Here is an 18,916-nt window from a genome sequence, read left to right as displayed (position 1 = left end):
AAGAGCCAAGTCTGCTGCCAGGGTGGTGAAGATGGGCTTGGCAAAGTGCTGTTAAGCAGAGCATGATGGGAAAGAAAAAAAAATCTGACGTCTCTTTTCACTTTGAGAAGGAAGGAGCAGGAGTATTGATTGAATTTTGGCTGTAATTTTGGCTCCATTTAATATACATGTAAAGGTTTATTAAATGGTGTTTAATAAACCTTTGTAGCCATACAATAAAACTCAGTTTTACTGGGGTTACATACCTTGAACTGGGCACCTACAGATTGCTTTCTGGTCGAGTTAAAATTGTCTTCTGCAGCCTGCAAGACCTAACACAAAAACATTAAACAAATGTGACAGAACAGAAAGGCTAAAAATCAATGTACTCTTTATGCATTTTAGGAAAACAACTTTTTATCAAAATGTCCATTACAATTTTCTAATTGCATAAAATGCTGCAATTTCATTTTCTGTACTCCCTTATTTTCTTTGTATTTTTTCTTAACAATGACATGCCAGAACCAATACAGTGTACATACAGGACTATGCATTTCACTCACATACTATTTTATCTGCTGTTGCTTCATAGAGGCTTTTCAATTTTTACAAATAAAGGTGATCTGCATTTAAATTTGACTTATTTCGTGTATTAAAATAATCCTTATTATTTTGTAAGATTATGCATCATTTATTTTACTTTTTTTTATAACTAAGTTTGCATTTAGAATTAATTCCGACTAACTTGGAAATCTTTGTTCATGAACCCTTAAAAACAATGGAAAATATGTCTCTAAACAGGAAAAGGGGTGTGTTTGTCTAAAGACAAACCAAAAAAACACACAAAAGTAATTTAAATGTGAAACTCTGATTTAACAATTTAAGTACCTTGGCTCTTCGTTGTGGCATTAATGTGCCAGTTCTGGATATTGTAGCTGAAATTCAAATGGCAAAACAAACTGATTAGAGGAAGGGTGACGATAAATCAAAATTCACATTATGACAGCCTAGGGTGATGACAAATTTGAAACAAGAATGTGATTTAACTTATAGCGAGAAAACATGATCTAAGCCTTTCACTTATTTGGAATTTAATATTTAATTTGTAACCGTAATCTGCAAATAACGAACTGGGTATCCAGGTCTAAAAGTTTTAATAACAGCTTTTAAATATCTTTTGATTATGTCTTTGTTCTCTATTCTTGAGTGACTGTGTGCATTAAGTATACAATGACAAACAGACAAAACATTACAGGTACTCCCTTGTGTAAAGTTTCCCTTAAATTCTGAGACATACAAGTTGACCTGGACTGCATTAAAAATAATGATAATAATAGTCATAAGAACAGTGGCAGATCTTGCCTTGCCAGACATATACTTTAACATACAAAGCATAGGATTCACTGTTCATATCAATTTATTTCTTCTGATTTGGCCACTGCTTTAATCTGAACTATCCCTGACTGCATACCTGCAAAAAGCACGCTGAGCAAGGGTGTAACACTGTTGATAAATAGCCCCCGGATACTGGCTGGGATCGTGTCCCGGTTTTTTTCCAAAAATCCGCTGGCATTATACTGAACCTAATGAGAGAGAGAGGGAGGGGGAAATAATGAGGTCACAAAATTACTCAGCTATAACAATTCCTAAATAAGTTTGGTCTAGTTTCAAATAAACCAGTAGTTTATGTTGGCCTAAAAAATTCTGAAGCTATTTGTTTTAAAATAACTAAACACATAATGCTTGATTGCTGTGATAAGTGAAACACAATGTCAGGTGGTAAAGTAATAAATATTTCAAAATTGGCTGATATATGGAAAAATACAGCTTTTTATTTCATAAAGACAAAAAAATATACAGATTGCAAGGATAGAGGAAGAAGCTAAGGAGGTGTGCTTTTAGGAATAAAAGGTGACTTTTATTTTATGCAGTCTGAAGGTCTGCCACTGAATCACAAAAATAAACTAATATGTACTGTACTCTCTTGCTCTCTTTAATAGACTAATTTTTTAAGTAAAAATATGGTTATTTATAACTGGTAAGTTACAGTACATATACAAAAGAGAACAATGCAGTACAGTGTTTTTTAATGTCATGTTGACAATTTTATTCCAATGGGATAGTTCACTGCATTGTCACAGACCAAAAAACATTACTATATTTATTTGTAATATGTATCTTAATTGTTTGTGCTATTAGGAACACTTGTAGTTAAAAAGTACACAATTAAATTGAATGTAAAATAGAGCTTATACTATATATTATGCATACTGATAGTATTTAGGCATATTTACTTGTATTTTTGCAAGTAACTCCAATACAAAAAGGCAAAGTGCAGACCAGAACCAGTGGGTCATTAGATCAGAGCTCATCCTGGTTTCCATGGTGTTATGACGACTAGAGAGCCACCCCTCCCCAGACAGGACCCTGGTCTGCAAGCAAATTTGAACTATATTGGCTATTCTTAACCAGTCAATTCCCATATAAAATACTTCACAACTACAGACCTAATTTTAAAGAACTTTAAGAGCTATCTTTCAAAAAGCCATGGATGTTAAGAGTCATCCTGTACTCCATGAGGAACATATGTATCATGTAGATATATATGGAGGGCATGGCTATGTACATGAAGGATTAATCTGCAGTTTGATCATGATGTGTTGCAGTAGGTGTCAGTCTTCAGCTCAGGTGTGAAAGGGAGGTATTGACTAGCAATTAACGAACCCAAGACACTGTTTCTAAGAGTGTGTCTCTTGGACTGAAGACTGCTAGGAGATCTTCACGGCTGAATCTTTGCTTAAAATTCACTGTGTGACTGGGGGACCTTAAAACAGGTCTTTTTATTCTAAAAGTACCTGAACCACTATTACACATAGACAAAAGCCACTCAAATAACTGTGCAACTTGCCCAACACATTTCGTGCATCTGACGTAATTTAGTTTTTTGTTTTGCATTCACCTTTTTTTCACCCCTGAAAATGTTCTTTTGACATTTCAAGTTCTAGTTAAAAATATTACTTTAAAGTATTCACTATAACGTTGTGTAAAGGAACAAGTAAAGGTTTATTCCATGCTGAACAGAAAAGAGACACAAACATTTCAGCAGTGGAGCCTTCTTCAGGTGTGAGGCGGCTACCTACTTGAACTTGTTCAATAACATTGTGTATACTGTACTTGTATATCACACTGAATGTTGTTCGGAATTCAACAAAGGGACATCATTGGAAAGGGGTGAATACATTTTTTACAAGGCATTGTAAGAAAGCACTTTTAAACTTTAATATGTTAAGTCATATGACAAAAAACATGTTGATGACTCGAGGTAGACTAATATACATAAACTGCCATAATGCTCACATGATTACAATGCTCAAAACAAAACTCCAAGCAACGTCTTTTCTGCAGCCAAGGACAGAAACTCAAAACAAGTAACAACCTGTGAAAAAGTTTAAGAGGAATGCTCTTAAATGAGGTCATGTAAACAGGGCTCTGTGAATAGATATAAATGTTGAATGCAGTGTGTTAATCTTTGCTGACACTGGATTCCATTCTTCTGTTATCAGAAAACCACATATTTCCAGTAAGGATCGTGAAACCCCGGAGATTATCCTGGAAGCATAGGGCACAAGGTGGGACTGCAGTACATCACTAAATTATCACAGACGCCAGCATGTCGTTGGAAGCTGGGCTCAAACTGGAGAAAACGTGTGCAGAAATGGGGAACATGTTAAATTGAGACAGAAGATGCCCCCATCTGGAATGAAACCACATGTGTGAGGGAACAATACTACCTGCCAGATCACCATGTTGCTAACCTTACAGGAAAAAACCCTCTTCATCCACCAGTAAAGTGATGTGGGCCAGACAATCTGTGCCTTTGACCCCACTATACAGCAGATGGGGTGTAGAACTGAGAGCTTACATTAACAGCTAAACTAAGAGGTAAACTCAAAAAGACTAGACAGTGCAAGTATAAAGTAGACTATCGCACTGGAGTGAAGATCCCAGAATATTTCCAAAGGTGCCATAGTATAGGAGTGCAAAAAAACAGAGAAAGTCGGCTCATCTAGACGTTACTTCACTCAGGAATCCCATTTCTTGAAAGCAGCCAAAATATCACCTTCAACTACATGATCATTCCATACCCCACAAGACTTTGGGAGAAGAAGTGTTCCCTATTCTCGGTTTTAAATATGGATTTTTACACTGAAGAAATCCACTGGGTTGATTTTGTTGATTCTGAATTCTTGTTCCTGGTCCCCATGTAGTCTTCTCTGTTTAGGACTTAAATGTTCAGTTCCTTCAGCCTGTCAGTGTAGGGCATTCTCTTAAGCCCCACAATGTAACTGGTTCTTCTCTGCACTGGTTCCAGAGCAGCGATATCTTTCTTATAAAGTGGTACCCAAACGTGTAGTACTCTAAATGAGGCCTTACGAGTGCAATATACAGTTTTATCATAACACCTATTGACTTCAATTCTACACTTTTAATTACATATCCTATAATTTTATTTGCATCCCAACATTGTCTAGAACATATAAATGTGTCAATGTAATAAATCTTTTTATAAGCAGCCTTTTCTAGTTCAATGTTTCCTACTTTGTATTTATAGTTTACATTTTTACACCCTGCATGCAAAACCCTGCACTTCCAGGTGTTTGCATGGTCTTGAATTTGATCCAATTTGTTTGAAAGAATTCTATACATATATCTATTTAAATTGCTTTTGCTGTTTCTACAGCGTTTGCTAGTTTTCCCAATATGACATCATCTGCAGACTTGACTAGTCTAATAATGATACCAGAAACTAGATCACTGATCTAGAGCAGCAGTAGTCCTAGTACAGATCCCTGTGTCATTACACTAATTACATCACCCCAATACTCCATGCTAAAACGTGTTTCTCTGAATACCTACTACAGCCTGCAATTTGAGAAGTATTTGTTTACGTGGAATTTTAATAAAAGCCACCTGAAAATCTTAATATACCAAATAATATACCCTTAGTGAATCCTTTACTGTTGTTGCCTGTTCAAAGAACTTGAACAAGTTGTTTAGGCAAGATCAACCTTTGCTAGATCAATGTTGACTGTTCTCTTATCTCCATATAATGTTATCTCCATGATTCTCAAATTTAGGACTTATAATTGTTTCTATTATCTTACATTTGACAGAAGTCAAACTTATTGGTCCATAATAGCTTGTACCAGTTTTCTCACCCTTTTTCTGATTATATTAGAATATAGTATTCTTCTGTCTCTGGGTACTACACCTGTCTTAAATGACTGATGAGTTAAGGGCCTCTAAATAACACTTCTTATTTCACTGAGTACAGCTGGTAAGATGCCATCGAGCCCTGGGAATTCTTAATCTTAAGTGTTTAAACATTTCTCCTTCAGTTGCTTAAGACTGAAGAACCCAAATACTTGTTTAGAACAATAACCACTTCTCTTTCACCATCTACTGTTTTTGTCATGGAAAATGTCACTTCATCCTTGATGGTTGATTTACTGTTGTAATACTGAAGGAATGTCTTATTTATTTTTCTTACTTATTGAAAAATCCATTTTAATTTCTCTTTTGGCCTTTCTGCTAACAAAAATAAAAGACAAAGAAGGACCAGGGAACCTGGCTTAGAGTTCTGCACAACAGTACTGACCAGAAATGACCTGACCCAGCCTTTCGTAGTTGCTGAAGTCTGATGAGATTAGGTTACAAGGAAGAAACTCCACTGCCAAAGACTCCTTGTTATCAAAAACAAGTAAACATGTAACCCAAAAGAGGAGATCATAATAAAAGTTGGTAAGCAACTGATCAGAAGCGAACTATACTTTAGACCACAATGGAAAAATGACACTGACCACATTGCTTGACACTGCAAACAGTAGGCAAGCACACCACTCAAGAGGTTTTTCACACATTGGAAGACAGTTCTTATAGTTCCTCCTAACTCAGTGAAAAACAACGCAGGCCAGCACTCAATATGTCACTCAGTTGTAACTAGAGGCACTAAGTAAGAATGACATATCAATTTCATATCAAATATCATCAAATATCATCAATTTCCCTACGGGATTAATAAAGTATTATCTATCTATATAGTTTCAACATGTTTATATTTATAGTGATTTTGCTGTGAGCTCTAAAAAGACAGGTGGGTGTACAACTTTTTTTCCCACAAGATTAGAGAAAGCCTTTTTTATATTCACCGATATCTCACAAGAAGATCCTCCTCTCTACTTGCGACACTGTATGACATTCCTGTGGTTTTGCATTTTTTCAAGTCTTTAAAATCACCGTGTAAAAAAAAAAAACTAAAACAAATTTGTGTTGATGAACAAAGGTTAACTTGAGAGGTCTGTGTGAGAAGCACAGGTAGTGAGGTGTGATGCAGGTATACAGGTAAGCAGACTCACCTTTCCAGCATAGTGCACAACCGTGAACAGAGGGTTATGACCTCTGACAATTTCGTAGTGTGGGTTCCCCTTGAATTTGCCGTTGAGCTTGTCAACAAAATTACTGTCTGTTGCCTGAAGATAAAAAAGGACAAGGGAAGATTCAGGTTAAGAACAATGTATTTACACTTGAATAACAGAAACTTAAAACTGAAGTCATTAAAGTAACTTCTTAAATATTTTTGCCAGACATATTAATTACTTTTAAGTATATTAAAGTTTTTATACAGACAAATCAATTGTTAACATTTTCCCGAGATCACAACTGCTTGATGAGTATTTAATCATGTCAATAAAGCACCATAGGGTGTCATATGAGTAGATCTTGTACAATGACTACATGCTCCCACCTGCTGGGCAATATTAATAATTAAGCATTTTAATTTTAGCATTAAAACTTGTACATGTTCTTGGACTATGGGAGGAAACCTGGGCACCCAGAAGAGACCCACTCGAACACAGACCCACACAGACAGCATTCCAAGACTGGTACTGAACCCAGGGCCCCAGCGCTATGTGGCAGCAATGCTAACCACTGCTCCACCATGCCATCTGCTCAAAATCACTCTTAAAGCAAATGACTCTAGGTGACTGCCTTCAATATAAATAAGGAATAAGGAAATAAATCCTTAAGCGATTAGTTATTATGCATTATAAGAGCTCACTAGAAGAAAAATTGGATTGTTATCATGGGCAGCTGTGTTAAAGAAACTCCACACGTGGATTTACACAAAATACACAAAAAATATATTCAATGATGTGATTTGTTAAAATGTGTTAATTAAATCAGACCTGAGGAAATGTACTTTGCTCATCCAGCAGAGAGAAAATCCCAAAAGGCTTTGCCAAGAAAAGTTCCTGAGTAAACAAGATAAAAGAAAAACATTATGAATTATGGATAGCAAATACACGAGTTAAAACAAACATGTTAAAATACAGGAGTCCTCGCTCTGGTAAACTCTGTATGAAGTGCACTCTGCACTGTGGTCAAAACAGGACAGAACTGATACTTATAGTGGCCACTAGATGTCCTCCTTTTACCATCAATAATCATGGAACTTCAAGTACATTTGGGCATTATTTTAAAACCAGGCATATTTATTTGTATAAGTCACAAGTTTTTCTTCCAAAAAAGAGCTGGTAGAATATAAAACAATATTAGGTAAAGAAATACTATTTCATTTTTTAGGTTTCTTTCTCAATCTGAAATAAGGGGGTAATAAATGATATTACTATTACATTTAATTGCATTAATGTCTTCTAATGACCTTTAAAATGTAAACATTAGTCTGTAGTTTTCCAAATGCTACTTAGCAGTTTAAGACAAGGCAAGAGAACAGCTAATTCTTAATTCTAATTCTCACATTTACAAACACATTATCAAAATAGCTTCTATTTTCTTCTATTTTTTAGGAATCCAAATAAAAGCAGACTACCCCTCTACCCTTTCAAAACTACAGGGTCTTTGACAAGTGCTATTTGCAGTGCCAGAAGAGATCACAAGACATTGCTATTTGTGAACAAAAACACATTCCTTTTTATCCTGAGTAAAATCCCCAAGTTTGATGACAAATGCTATAGAGAGAATAGAGAACATTTTTAACTTTTTAAAAGACAACATATCTCTTGGTCCCAAATAAGCTATGTACTGTATACTAAAACACTGACTTGTAAAATCAATAAATAATGGCTTAGTTATAACCAACAAATTTGACTGACTTAAGTGTTGTTATGCCTGGTACCCATTTGAGGACTCTACCACTTTGACAGCATTTCCCATTCTCCAGCTTAGTCAGAGCATTCCATGGTGCATTTGGAAATTATTTGTGTGTATGACTGCGTGAACTTCAACTATGAGCAAGAAAATACTACAAAATTGTTTTCTTACCAGGATGGGTTTGTTGTCTTTAAATTCAATTGTGCTCCATTTAATGTTCTCCTCTTTATATGCATTTTGCTCCATTAAAAAGATGTGCTAAAAATAATAAAAAACAAATTTCACTGATTAATTGTTTTAATTTTATTAAGCTGATGCTTTTATTCAAAGAATATTACATTTTCTACACATTTATTTACAGTATATACAATAGCTGGGGTATTTTACTGATCCTTACTTAAGGGTACAACAGAATGGTTCTCTGTCCAAAACCCCAAAAACTACTCCACACCTCACTATGATTTACTAATATCAATAGAACTTTTTTGTGTTATTAGATAACGTACTAAAGCAGAATGAGACAAAATCATCTTTCATATCACTGCTTTATCACAAAAAGAATGAGACAATATATTTTCCTACTATTAATGGTTAAAGCACAAGACCATAATATTCTTGATCTATGACAGAAACTAATAACAGCAGAACAACATGATAAACATAATTCTATTTTTAAAATTTGACTACAGATCACTTTCCTATAATTGTAATGTTTTGGAAATGGCCCTGTTCTTGTTAAAAAAAAAATCAGAAAAATGAGCTGCTAAAATATAAAAAAAAAAATATTTGGCAAAGAAGTATTTTCCATATTGAAATATGAGAGCACTAAATGGCAAAGCCTAATTCCTGCTTATGTTAAAAAAATGTCTCCAGTCATTGGCAGGCACGTCATCATGCTGCAAGACAATGATACAAAACACACTGCTAACAAACTCCTACAAACAAGGAGTTCATCAAGGAAAAAAAGAGGAAAGTCTTAGACTGGCCAATCAATGATATAATTCCAATCAAGCATGCGTTTCAGAAATCTCCCAAAACAAACAACAACTGAAAATGGCTGTAGCACAGGCTTGGCAAAAAATCTCAAAAGAACAAATCAAGAGTTTAGTGACATCAGTAAGTCATAGGCTTGATGCACTTATCCTGTGCAAAGGATCTTCACCCAAATACTAAGTTTTATACTTCTTTAATTTACATTAATTTGTCCCATTACTTATTCTCACCTAAAATGGGGGGATGGAAAACAAAAAGTAATATTATGATAAAATAATTAGAACATACAGTATATGCACAGAAGTACCCAGAAATAAAAGGTACTTTTTTCTGTTGTACTTTCTGTACATCCTGTACTTTTGCCTCATATTCATCTTATCTAATCAAATCCTAATTGCTTGAGTATAGCAATTTTGACTTCACTGTCCCAGCACTTATAGAGGGCGCTGTATATGGGTTCTATATGTCATTTTTATTTGCAGTGTGGAGTATTGTACATACTATATTGTATATTCTATTTACAGTACACCTTATAAACTTAATATATTTGTATCTAAATGTTATATTGTATATATATATATTAATTCACCACAGACAAAAGGTATGATAAGAAAATCTTAATGAAGCCATTAAAAACTGACTTGTCATGGTTTACAATTTTTCAGATATTCAAAAACTGATGTGGAAAAAAACAACAACAACAGTGGGGAAAAAAAATATTTCTATGTATTTCAGTGGTTTCCAAACATGGCCCTAAAAGAACTTTGTGTCTGCTGGTTTTCATTACAGCCGAGCTCTACATCTCCAGTGTTAACTGATGACACATTTGATCTATTTGCTTGATTAGACTTTTATTTAAATTATTTCTTCAGTCAGTCCTGAGTTTCAAAAATGAATAATTTCGGAATACAAAACGTTACACAGCCTTTTCTTTTCTTCCTTGCCCTTAGTTCTGACTAACGAACAGACGTGGAAATGACAGTATATCAGACAAGCTCACAAAGAGCATTTTTTAGTTCTGCAGAGGTCCAGCCGGTTACATTTCAGGCAACACACCTGAATGAGGGCAGTACATAAACAGAGAAATGTATACAGGCTTGATACTAATTACAACTGTCAAGACATTTTAAGAACTGAAAGCAAATTTTCAAAATGCTCCAGACAGAAAAATTGAAATCAGTTAGTCTGTGATTATGACTTCAGCTGGAGCACAAACCAGAAGATGCAGTGCTCCTCCAAGACCAGGTTTGGGTGCCACTGCTATACAGTATACCATGGCAGACAAATGCTGGCTATGACTAAAGGACATTGCATTAAACCGAGGCACTGAAGGACGTTTGTGGTCCACAAGATACTACAATAGTTTTTACCCAACCAGATTCAAAAGAAGCTCCTTATCTAAAGCTAGGTACTTAAAATGCACAGTACCAAATATAACGCACAATTCAGAAGAACTTACAACTCATATTTAACCTCACTAGTCGTCAACTTACATGGTTAAAGAAATACTGCAGCTGTTCATTTGCAAGGTTAATGCATAGCTGTTCATAGCGGTTCACAGCAAAATTCTCAAATCCGAAGATGTCCAAGATTCCTGCATAAGAAGTCAGTGAAGCAAACATTAAAAAATAAAACAAAGGTTTATAATAACTGTACACTTATTTCATCAGAACATTTTCTTCCCCCTGCTTACACATTGTCTTGTGAATTTGTCACTCATGAGGCCATATTTTGTATTGCCCATCTGGCTTAATTGCTACAAACTGGGCAGTGAAAAGAACTGCAGTCTTCTTTGATTTGTTTGACAACTCTCAGATATACTCACTTCCCAATTAGGTTAGAAACTGTTTGGCCGACATCACTGAAATGAGACTGCATATTGAAATAAAAGAAAACAAAAGGTATCTCTAAACAAAAAAGGAAATTTTATGACTTGTTGTGGACAAGGCAGTGTAGGTAAACATGACAACAAAGCCAGTGTCAACACAGAGTATCAACTGAGAACGGAAAATAAATCATTTGTAGGACAAACAGCACATGCATGGTCAGATAATGACCTGCACAATTACAGGGAAGAACTTACACTAATGAGCAACATTCACAAAATATTACTGCTTTCTGTATACACCATGTATAAATATTCTTTAGTTTAAAACTCTTGAGGAAAAACATAACAGGTACAATTTATATTTAAATGGACAGAAAAATACCACAATATACAGTATATGAAGTTTGCATAAGTAAAATTTGTCTGTATAGGCGCACATTCTGTTTTTGTGTCTTGGAGTTACATGAAATAAGTAAGACAAGCTAAACTATAATTTAGAGACATTTAAATCTTGATTTGATGACATCTTTAGTTGTATGAAAGTGTCCTTAAAATATTTCCTGATGTATCAAAAAGAATGGCAGAGATGACATCGATACAAAATTCTGAGCTATCATGTTTAACTTACTTGGAGTGGGTTCTATTCTGAAATTAAATTTATTCTGAGTTCTATTCTAAAAATTAGAGTTTCCAACAAAAACGTGTTCTTTCTGGCCTTGAAAAAAAATGGATTCCTCCACATTACTACAACAAAAAAATACCCCTTCATTAATATAGTGAAAACAGAAAACTGACAATTACATAGTGATGTTAAAAATTTTTCACAATCTGCAGCACTTCTGTGTAAAACAGTATAGAGAAATTAAATGATAGGTTTATTGCCTTTAATTTAATTCTTATTGCTTACTGAGTATGTGACTACAAAGCAGCTTTTCAAGTACATAAATCTGTTTAATAGCAAAACTTTTACTAACTCACCTATTTCCATTAGCTCTACATTAGAATCCACATTGGGGGCCAGAAGTTCATTGATTTTACTCACAATCCAGCCAAACACTCTACCGTAGGCTACCTTGGCAATGGAATCGCGTGCGTCTGAAAAGAAATAGAGAACAAGCCCAATCATTAATGCTTCTTCACTTCAAAATGAAGAGTTAACATGCATGACCACCACATTGCAAGAGGATGAGAGCAAAGTACTGCTGACAAAAATGATGTGAAGCAACACTTGTACCCATTTACAGTAAGTGCCTCTCAAGCAAAGGGCAGAAAGAGCTGCATTACTCAAATCAAGTCTCATATTTTGAGTTCTTCAAGTCTACTTCTTTACACTGAATAAGGAGAACATCAACAAGATTATGCCACAAAGACCAGCTGTAGCGGCTTTTATTATCTCTTAACCATAACAGCAGCAGAGTGCTAAGTGCTAAGTGCTAAGTGCTAAGTGCTAAGACACTAAAAAACAAGAACTCAAAATGCAAGACTTGATTTGCACACCCGAAGAAGGCTCCAACGGCCAAAACGTTGTGTTTTCTCTCTCCTTTTTTTCAGCATGGAATAAACCTATTACTTGTTCCTTTGCAGCCTACGCATGCTGATGCAGCTACCCACCTAAACTACAGAGTGCTAAGTAGCTGTGTAGAAGTCAGAACAATGCAACAATGCAAACAATGCAAAGCAACAGTACAGCATGGTCTCTCATCACAATGAGACATCAGATTTAAGGCAAACTTCTTTTGTACCTTCGGCTTGCTGTTGATTGTGGTACCTGCGAATGGACTCCCCTCTAGTAACTGACATAGTGCAAATCAGGCTTTTCAGCAGTTCCTCTTCCTGGACCCCAAACTGTCCCTGAAACCCACAAAAAAAAACAGGTAAGATGACAGATGAAATGTTTGCTCTAACAAACAGCTAAGGTTCACTGGGTAACGGTTGTGATTTTTCAGCACCGTAAGGCAAGCTGACACTAAAAAAAAAGAAAAAAAAAAGAGTATGACTTACACATAACATCAGAGACAATGGCTCAGGCTATGGCAAGTCTTTGCAACTAAAGCCAAAATGTGGTTTTCTTCACCTTGCCAAGCTTTAGAAACTGCCAGTGGACCAAATCCTGTTTTACTGAATCAAGATCATGTTTCATATTACACTTTGTATGCTGACTATTATCCCTCAAGAAAAAACAATGGTTTAGGAATGTTAAAATATCAAAAACAGGACCATGTGGCTGGACATTAACTTAAAGCCACATTACATCTTATGTATTCAAATCTCACAGCTCAAATAAAAGCAAAAGCCATCACACCAAAAGCCTCTCTTGGGAAGGATTTGAATACTCCCGAGTGACCCAGTAAAGATACATCACTGTAATAAGCTATTTTCTTACATTAAGTTATACATTACAGCAGTTTATCCAAAATAATAATTAAGCTACTGGCAAATGCATTTAATTTTTTACAAATTCACAAGTACAGTAACATGTGAAACCTTTAATTCAGCGCAGGTTTTGTTTTATAGAGTAGAAACAGACCACAGTGCAAGCCTGTAACCATTTTAAAGACACAGAAACTATGTTTAGCCACAGATTTTTTTTATTCAAAAGTACATTAATCACATTATCTATTGTTTGTTGAATAAAATATTGAAATTATTAATATTACTATTATTGTTTAAATAGTGGAATGCCTCATCAGCCAGAGAGCAAAATAAACCACCACATATTTATCGTTTTTTTCCTGTGTTCTGTGCACCACAATAGCGATCATTGATAAAGACATAACAACAGAGTACAGTCCAAGTTACCAACAAAATCCACTGTTGTGTTTGCACTGTTGTGGGTTTTCTCGACTGTTCTTATTGCACATCTATACACTATAATACCTTCAGTATTTAAAAAGCAGACAGCACTGGATATTCAGTACATAATATTAAAAGGTGATGAAGCAAGGCTATGGCAAAAAAAAACTAAAAAAGAAAGTGACAGATACTGTAAGAAAAAATGTTCAGTAGTAAAGAATTTATTTTTTCTAAATAATTTAATGACACTTATGCACACTGCCTGGAAAAAAGTCAAAATTCAAAAATTAAATAAATGTCCTACCAAAATAATTAATATAAACCAAACACCTCATAAAAAGGAGATTTTAAGAATGCTTAAAATGATAAACTATTTGTAGAAGAGTAAGTGACAAATATTTAACAAAGGAAATTTTTGCTCTGACCCCTTAAATGCGATATCTCAATGTTTTCACAAAAGAGATGTTGCTGATTATGAGTGGGACGTGCAGCAACACAGTTTAATAAATGTCTGCCTTGGCTCTTGAAACACAGACTGCAGTTTCCAAATATAGCATCAATGCTCTGTTAGAAACGCATGCAGCTTATCTTTGGCGACCAGATGTAAACTAAGCACAGTGATCTGTTAAAATCTTTTAAACTGGTGAAGGGCAGCAATAACTCATGTTTAAATATCGACAAAGGAAACCGAAGGCTGAAACCCCATGGCAAGGGGCTGCAGTTAGACCTTAACCAGTTAGAGGTCATAGTATAACTGTCGCCTTAGTGCAGCCAGACAATGGGCAACGTTCATTCACTTCGCATGTCTAACGCTGATAACCTACAGTAGCATTGTCCCTTTGCACACCTCTACCCTGTTCCTCAGCAACAGGCTGTTGCAACACTCCTGGGGCTGTAAGAGTGGAGGTTCAGTCTTGTACAAGCCAGCTCTGACACAACATTGTATCAGAAGATTTATTTTGACACTTCTTTTGTAGAAGGCTTGCATTCACTATTCTCTAATAACACACACACTCACACCTAATGATTTTCAGACCGTACTGTGGTCTTCTCTATTGCCCAGAACGTCTGCCACCAAGCATTGGCATTGCATAAAACATAAAAGAGTTCTGTTTTTAACTACAAAACTGTTTAATGGAAGGCAAAAGTGCTTTTAAAATCAAGATCGACAAAATCACACTTCACCTCTTTTCTCATGGAAACTCCGACACCAGATTTAAGGTCAAGCAAGAATAGATGTTTATTTCTGGCCATGTGTTATGGTTGGGCAAGGGTGGAAAAAAAACAACGTGTGGTCTGGTCTTAACTCCTAAACATGTTTTGTTCTGAACAAAGCCTTATAATAGATCCCTTCATGTTTAGTTACTAAACGACGAAATTGTGTGATAACTAAATTCAGTCCATCCCGTATTAGTACTGAAGAGATTACAAGGTTTAGAGATTATAAGGTCATTACTGTGAAATGACCTAAATGGGACAAATGGCCTCTTCTTGTCTGTAACCCTTCTTATGTTCTTAATGTACAGTATGAGCCTGTGTCACACAAGAAAATATTACATTTTAGTTGTTCAGCACAGAGATTGTGTACTTTTTGGTTTTACGGTACACATCCTTAAATGTGTCATGAAGACCTCTGAATGTATTTAACACATTAGGTGTGTCCCAGGACCGTAGTGGGACTTCAAGGTCCTGGGCAGGACACCAGCTCACTGCAGGGGCACAAAGAAAGGGAGTAGAATGTCTGACTAAAGTAGCCAGCATGTCTTTGGTAGGAAGGGTGAAACTAGCACCAGAAGAAAAGCAACAAGAAACCCTTAGTGTGAAAATGCAGGCTTCACTCTGGCTTGCCTTCAGGGTGCTATCCGATGTGAAACATTAAGTGAAACACATTTTGCCTATTTTCAACGTGCTTAATCATCTAGCCTCAAAAGAAAAGCAATACAGAAAAATCTGATTTATGTTTTCAAACACAGTCAATATGGGCTATAAAAGCTGCAAAGCCCTTGTCTTTAGTTTCCATTAATAGATTCAGTCTGTTCAAACCACATTCTAAATGTACCTTCCTATATATTTCATGTATTTGTTATGTTCTATAATTCATGTTCAAGGTGAATATTAATATTAGCTCTTCACTGTTATCGTCCTCATAATTTGAGCACTGTTACACTTGTACAAAAAGAGATACTAGGTTCATTTCTGGTGTAATGGATATTTCTTTCATACTGTAGAAAGGTTAAAAAATTTAATCTCTTCAGTCTGTGACGGGAGATTAGAGTGGGGCTCGCCAGCAGTACTCAAAGTGCTGAAAGGTATTAAAGTTTATTCAACTTCCAAAACATTGACAATGAAACAAAAACACAGGAATCCAAAATGGAAGTCAACAGTTTTTGCGCAATTCAGACTGAGGATAGGATAGACATATCACAGATAGTCTAAAATAAGATGCTCATCTATGTTGTTCAAGCCATTAACCTGGCTTTTCTGAAAGAAAGAAAGCCATAATTCACAGGAAAGGGACAAACATGTGCAAATACATTGGATGCAGCTAAAATACACTTTATCCTACTCTATAGGATTATTACTTTCAAAGGGCTAAATTTGCTAACCAAACTTTCTCTGGAAGGAAGATTAGGGGAAGCAAAACTGATGCTACCAATATGAGCCAATGAAAAAGGAGTAAAATTCCAAAAACACAGGAAAGTTTGAAGCAAAGGGAAAATTAAGCATTGTAATTGTAACGTGGGAGGTGTTTCAGCTCTAGAAAATTATCCCACATCAAAGTTACCACAGACTGCAAATGTAGTATTTCATTAAAAGGATAGGGTCCTTTGCTATACACTACTGTTGAACATTAAAAAAAGCTAAATGCTTTTATTTTATTGAAACTATTCTGGGAAAATAAATGCCATTATAAAGACAATACCATTTTTGTTTAAAAAAATGCTTCTTGATATTACATATGATATTCAAATATCTTGTGAAATGTATGCTTTTTCAAAGAATAAGCAATTCAAGGCTTAGTTTTAATTGCCAGAAAAACAAGTCAAGCTATGACTTGTTTGGATGTGAGTAATTATGAGAACATATACACTGCCTTTATTTTTACAAAGGTTGTGAGAGTTTGTTAGAGATTCTAATTTAGTTCACATTGTTTATCCTTATTTCTAGATTCTGAACATTTGGATATATTCTTCCACCATTTTGACAGAGAGAGAGATAAGTAACACTCACTGCAGCAGCTTTGAGCCAACCAACAGACTTTGCTGTAACTTTCAGCATCTCATTGTCCTGTGGCTCAAACATAATGTTCCCTAGAGACAAGATCCCAGCCAGGATTGTCATCATGTCCACTTGCTCCTAAAAAGAAAATGTAAAAGCAATCATAACTACACAAAACCATAATTTTCTAAAGATGATCAGCATATCAAGCCTGCACCCAATTTATTCCTGATTGTTTAAGGAACATATAGTTTACTAGTATATACCGTACATTTACATTTTACTTGTGCTCTATGATTTTGCATCTATTTTGAGAGCTGAGAAAAGTAAATGTCAAAAAGATCAAATCCTAAAAAATACGATAAAGGCAATAACAAGGTGAAAATGTTTTGGTGTCATGGTGTCATTTGATTAATTGATCATCTGTGACTAATAGTGATTATGTCCACGTTACTTTGAGAATTAATTGGACACAGGTGCTCTGGTACAGATCCATAGAGCATGTTGTGGTATTCCTGGATGCTCTGGGCCTTCTGCTGACGTGATAGGGAGCTTACTTACAGAGCTAGAGATCCACGTTCAATATCTGAAAATACCTAGAATATCTGACAATGCCTAGAGTGATTTAACCTTTTAAATGTCAAACCTAATTCTCTCTCTCATCCTAGCATTAATCCTGCATCAGCAGGGTCCGCTTGTCGGGGAGGGGGGGGCATAGGCATAGGAAATTTGTCCAGGACACCGGGGTTACACCCTTACTCTTTAATGACCACAGAGAGTCACGACCTCGGTTTTACATCTCAACAAGTTTTACTGCTTGTTTACAGTATAGTGTCCCCGTCACTATACTGGGGCATTAGGACCCACATGGACCTCAGGGTGAGTGCCCCGCTAATGGCTCTTCCAGCAGGAACCTTAGTTTTTCCCATGAGGTCTCCCATCCAGGTACTGACCAGGCTCACACCTGCTTAGCTTCAGTGGGCTGCCAATTGTAAGCTGCAGGGTGACATGGCTGCTGGCTAAATGTCAAGCCTAATTGAAATCAAGAAATAAAAGTAGAATATAAAAACAGAATATTTATGCCACCCTAATCAAGAAAACAAAACCTCTGTGCCATCAGTTTGTTGGATTAACACTTCAGTTGGAAATTGCCAAAAGGACCATTAAGTACAATTAAGATATTTCCCAAAACTGTAATAAAAGAATAATAATTATCTTTTACAATACATAAAGGCATTGTTTTTTTTAACTTTGACAAAAGCTGACATTTCAGATCTTTTTCCACTTTGCATTTCTGAAGAGGAGCTGTGTATTCATGCTGGAAATCACAAAAAAATGTACAAATTTTGCTCCTCTTAACTGTGGTGGCTTTTTTAATGAATAAAATGCTACGCAAAATTATTCTGAGACCAGACACACAAAACACTAAAACAAATACCCTCACTGAAGAAGTGTTTTAGGATTGATATTGTAGAAGTAACATAAATAAAAGCAAGTCTGAAAAAGAAATACCAGACACCTGAAGGACAAAAATGAAGGAGTGTCGTGTATGAAATAAATACCTTCCATTTTGCTTCATCATAGTTCACTGCTCATTCTAATCTGTTGAATAACCTTACGGTATGCATGAAATATTTAAGTCCCCTTTTCTTCTTGAATGCTAGAGCACAAAACAACCTCTCACCTGTTCTTCGAATCCAACCATATCCATAGCATTGCACACCTCACTGTACTTTTTACTCCAGTAGCTCACCATCTCCTCTGTGCCGTATTGGCCATTAAGATATCTGCAAGGAAAATAGCAACATTGTAAAACTCTGTCAGTGTCCAGTATACTGTACAAACATGCAGCTTATCTAATGCTACATTTCAATTTAAACATTGTCTACATTTTAAAATTGCTTTAAGAAAGATCAGGATGTTCATTCTAAG

At 35.6% G+C, this 18,916-nt stretch overlaps 1 protein-coding gene across 1 annotated transcript in view; it reads right to left on the bottom strand.

Moving 5' to 3' along the window:
- Window positions 1–18,916, bottom strand: part of LOC102689852 (myosin-IIIb) — a 66,210-nt gene that overhangs the window by 18,780 nt on the left and 28,514 nt on the right. Inside the window, exons 7-17 of the mRNA XM_015365891.2 lie at window positions 18,669–18,771; window positions 16,997–17,122; window positions 12,715–12,823; window positions 11,951–12,067; window positions 10,638–10,738; window positions 8,323–8,409; window positions 7,227–7,292; window positions 6,396–6,509; window positions 1,451–1,562; window positions 868–914; window positions 246–311 (exon numbers count right to left, since the gene is read on the bottom strand). Of these exons, the coding sequence (XP_015221377.2) occupies window positions 246–311; window positions 868–914; window positions 1,451–1,562; window positions 6,396–6,509; window positions 7,227–7,292; window positions 8,323–8,409; window positions 10,638–10,738; window positions 11,951–12,067; window positions 12,715–12,823; window positions 16,997–17,122; window positions 18,669–18,771 (1,048 nt within the window). The remainder of the gene's footprint in view (window positions 1–245; window positions 312–867; window positions 915–1,450; window positions 1,563–6,395; window positions 6,510–7,226; window positions 7,293–8,322; window positions 8,410–10,637; window positions 10,739–11,950; window positions 12,068–12,714; window positions 12,824–16,996; window positions 17,123–18,668; window positions 18,772–18,916) is intronic.

Source organism: Lepisosteus oculatus, chromosome 3 (genome assembly GCF_040954835.1).
Source record: "Lepisosteus oculatus isolate fLepOcu1 chromosome 3, fLepOcu1.hap2, whole genome shotgun sequence".
Lineage (NCBI taxonomy): Eukaryota > Metazoa > Chordata > Actinopteri > Semionotiformes > Lepisosteidae > Lepisosteus > Lepisosteus oculatus.
This window is presented reverse-complemented; position numbering and strand designations above follow the sequence as displayed.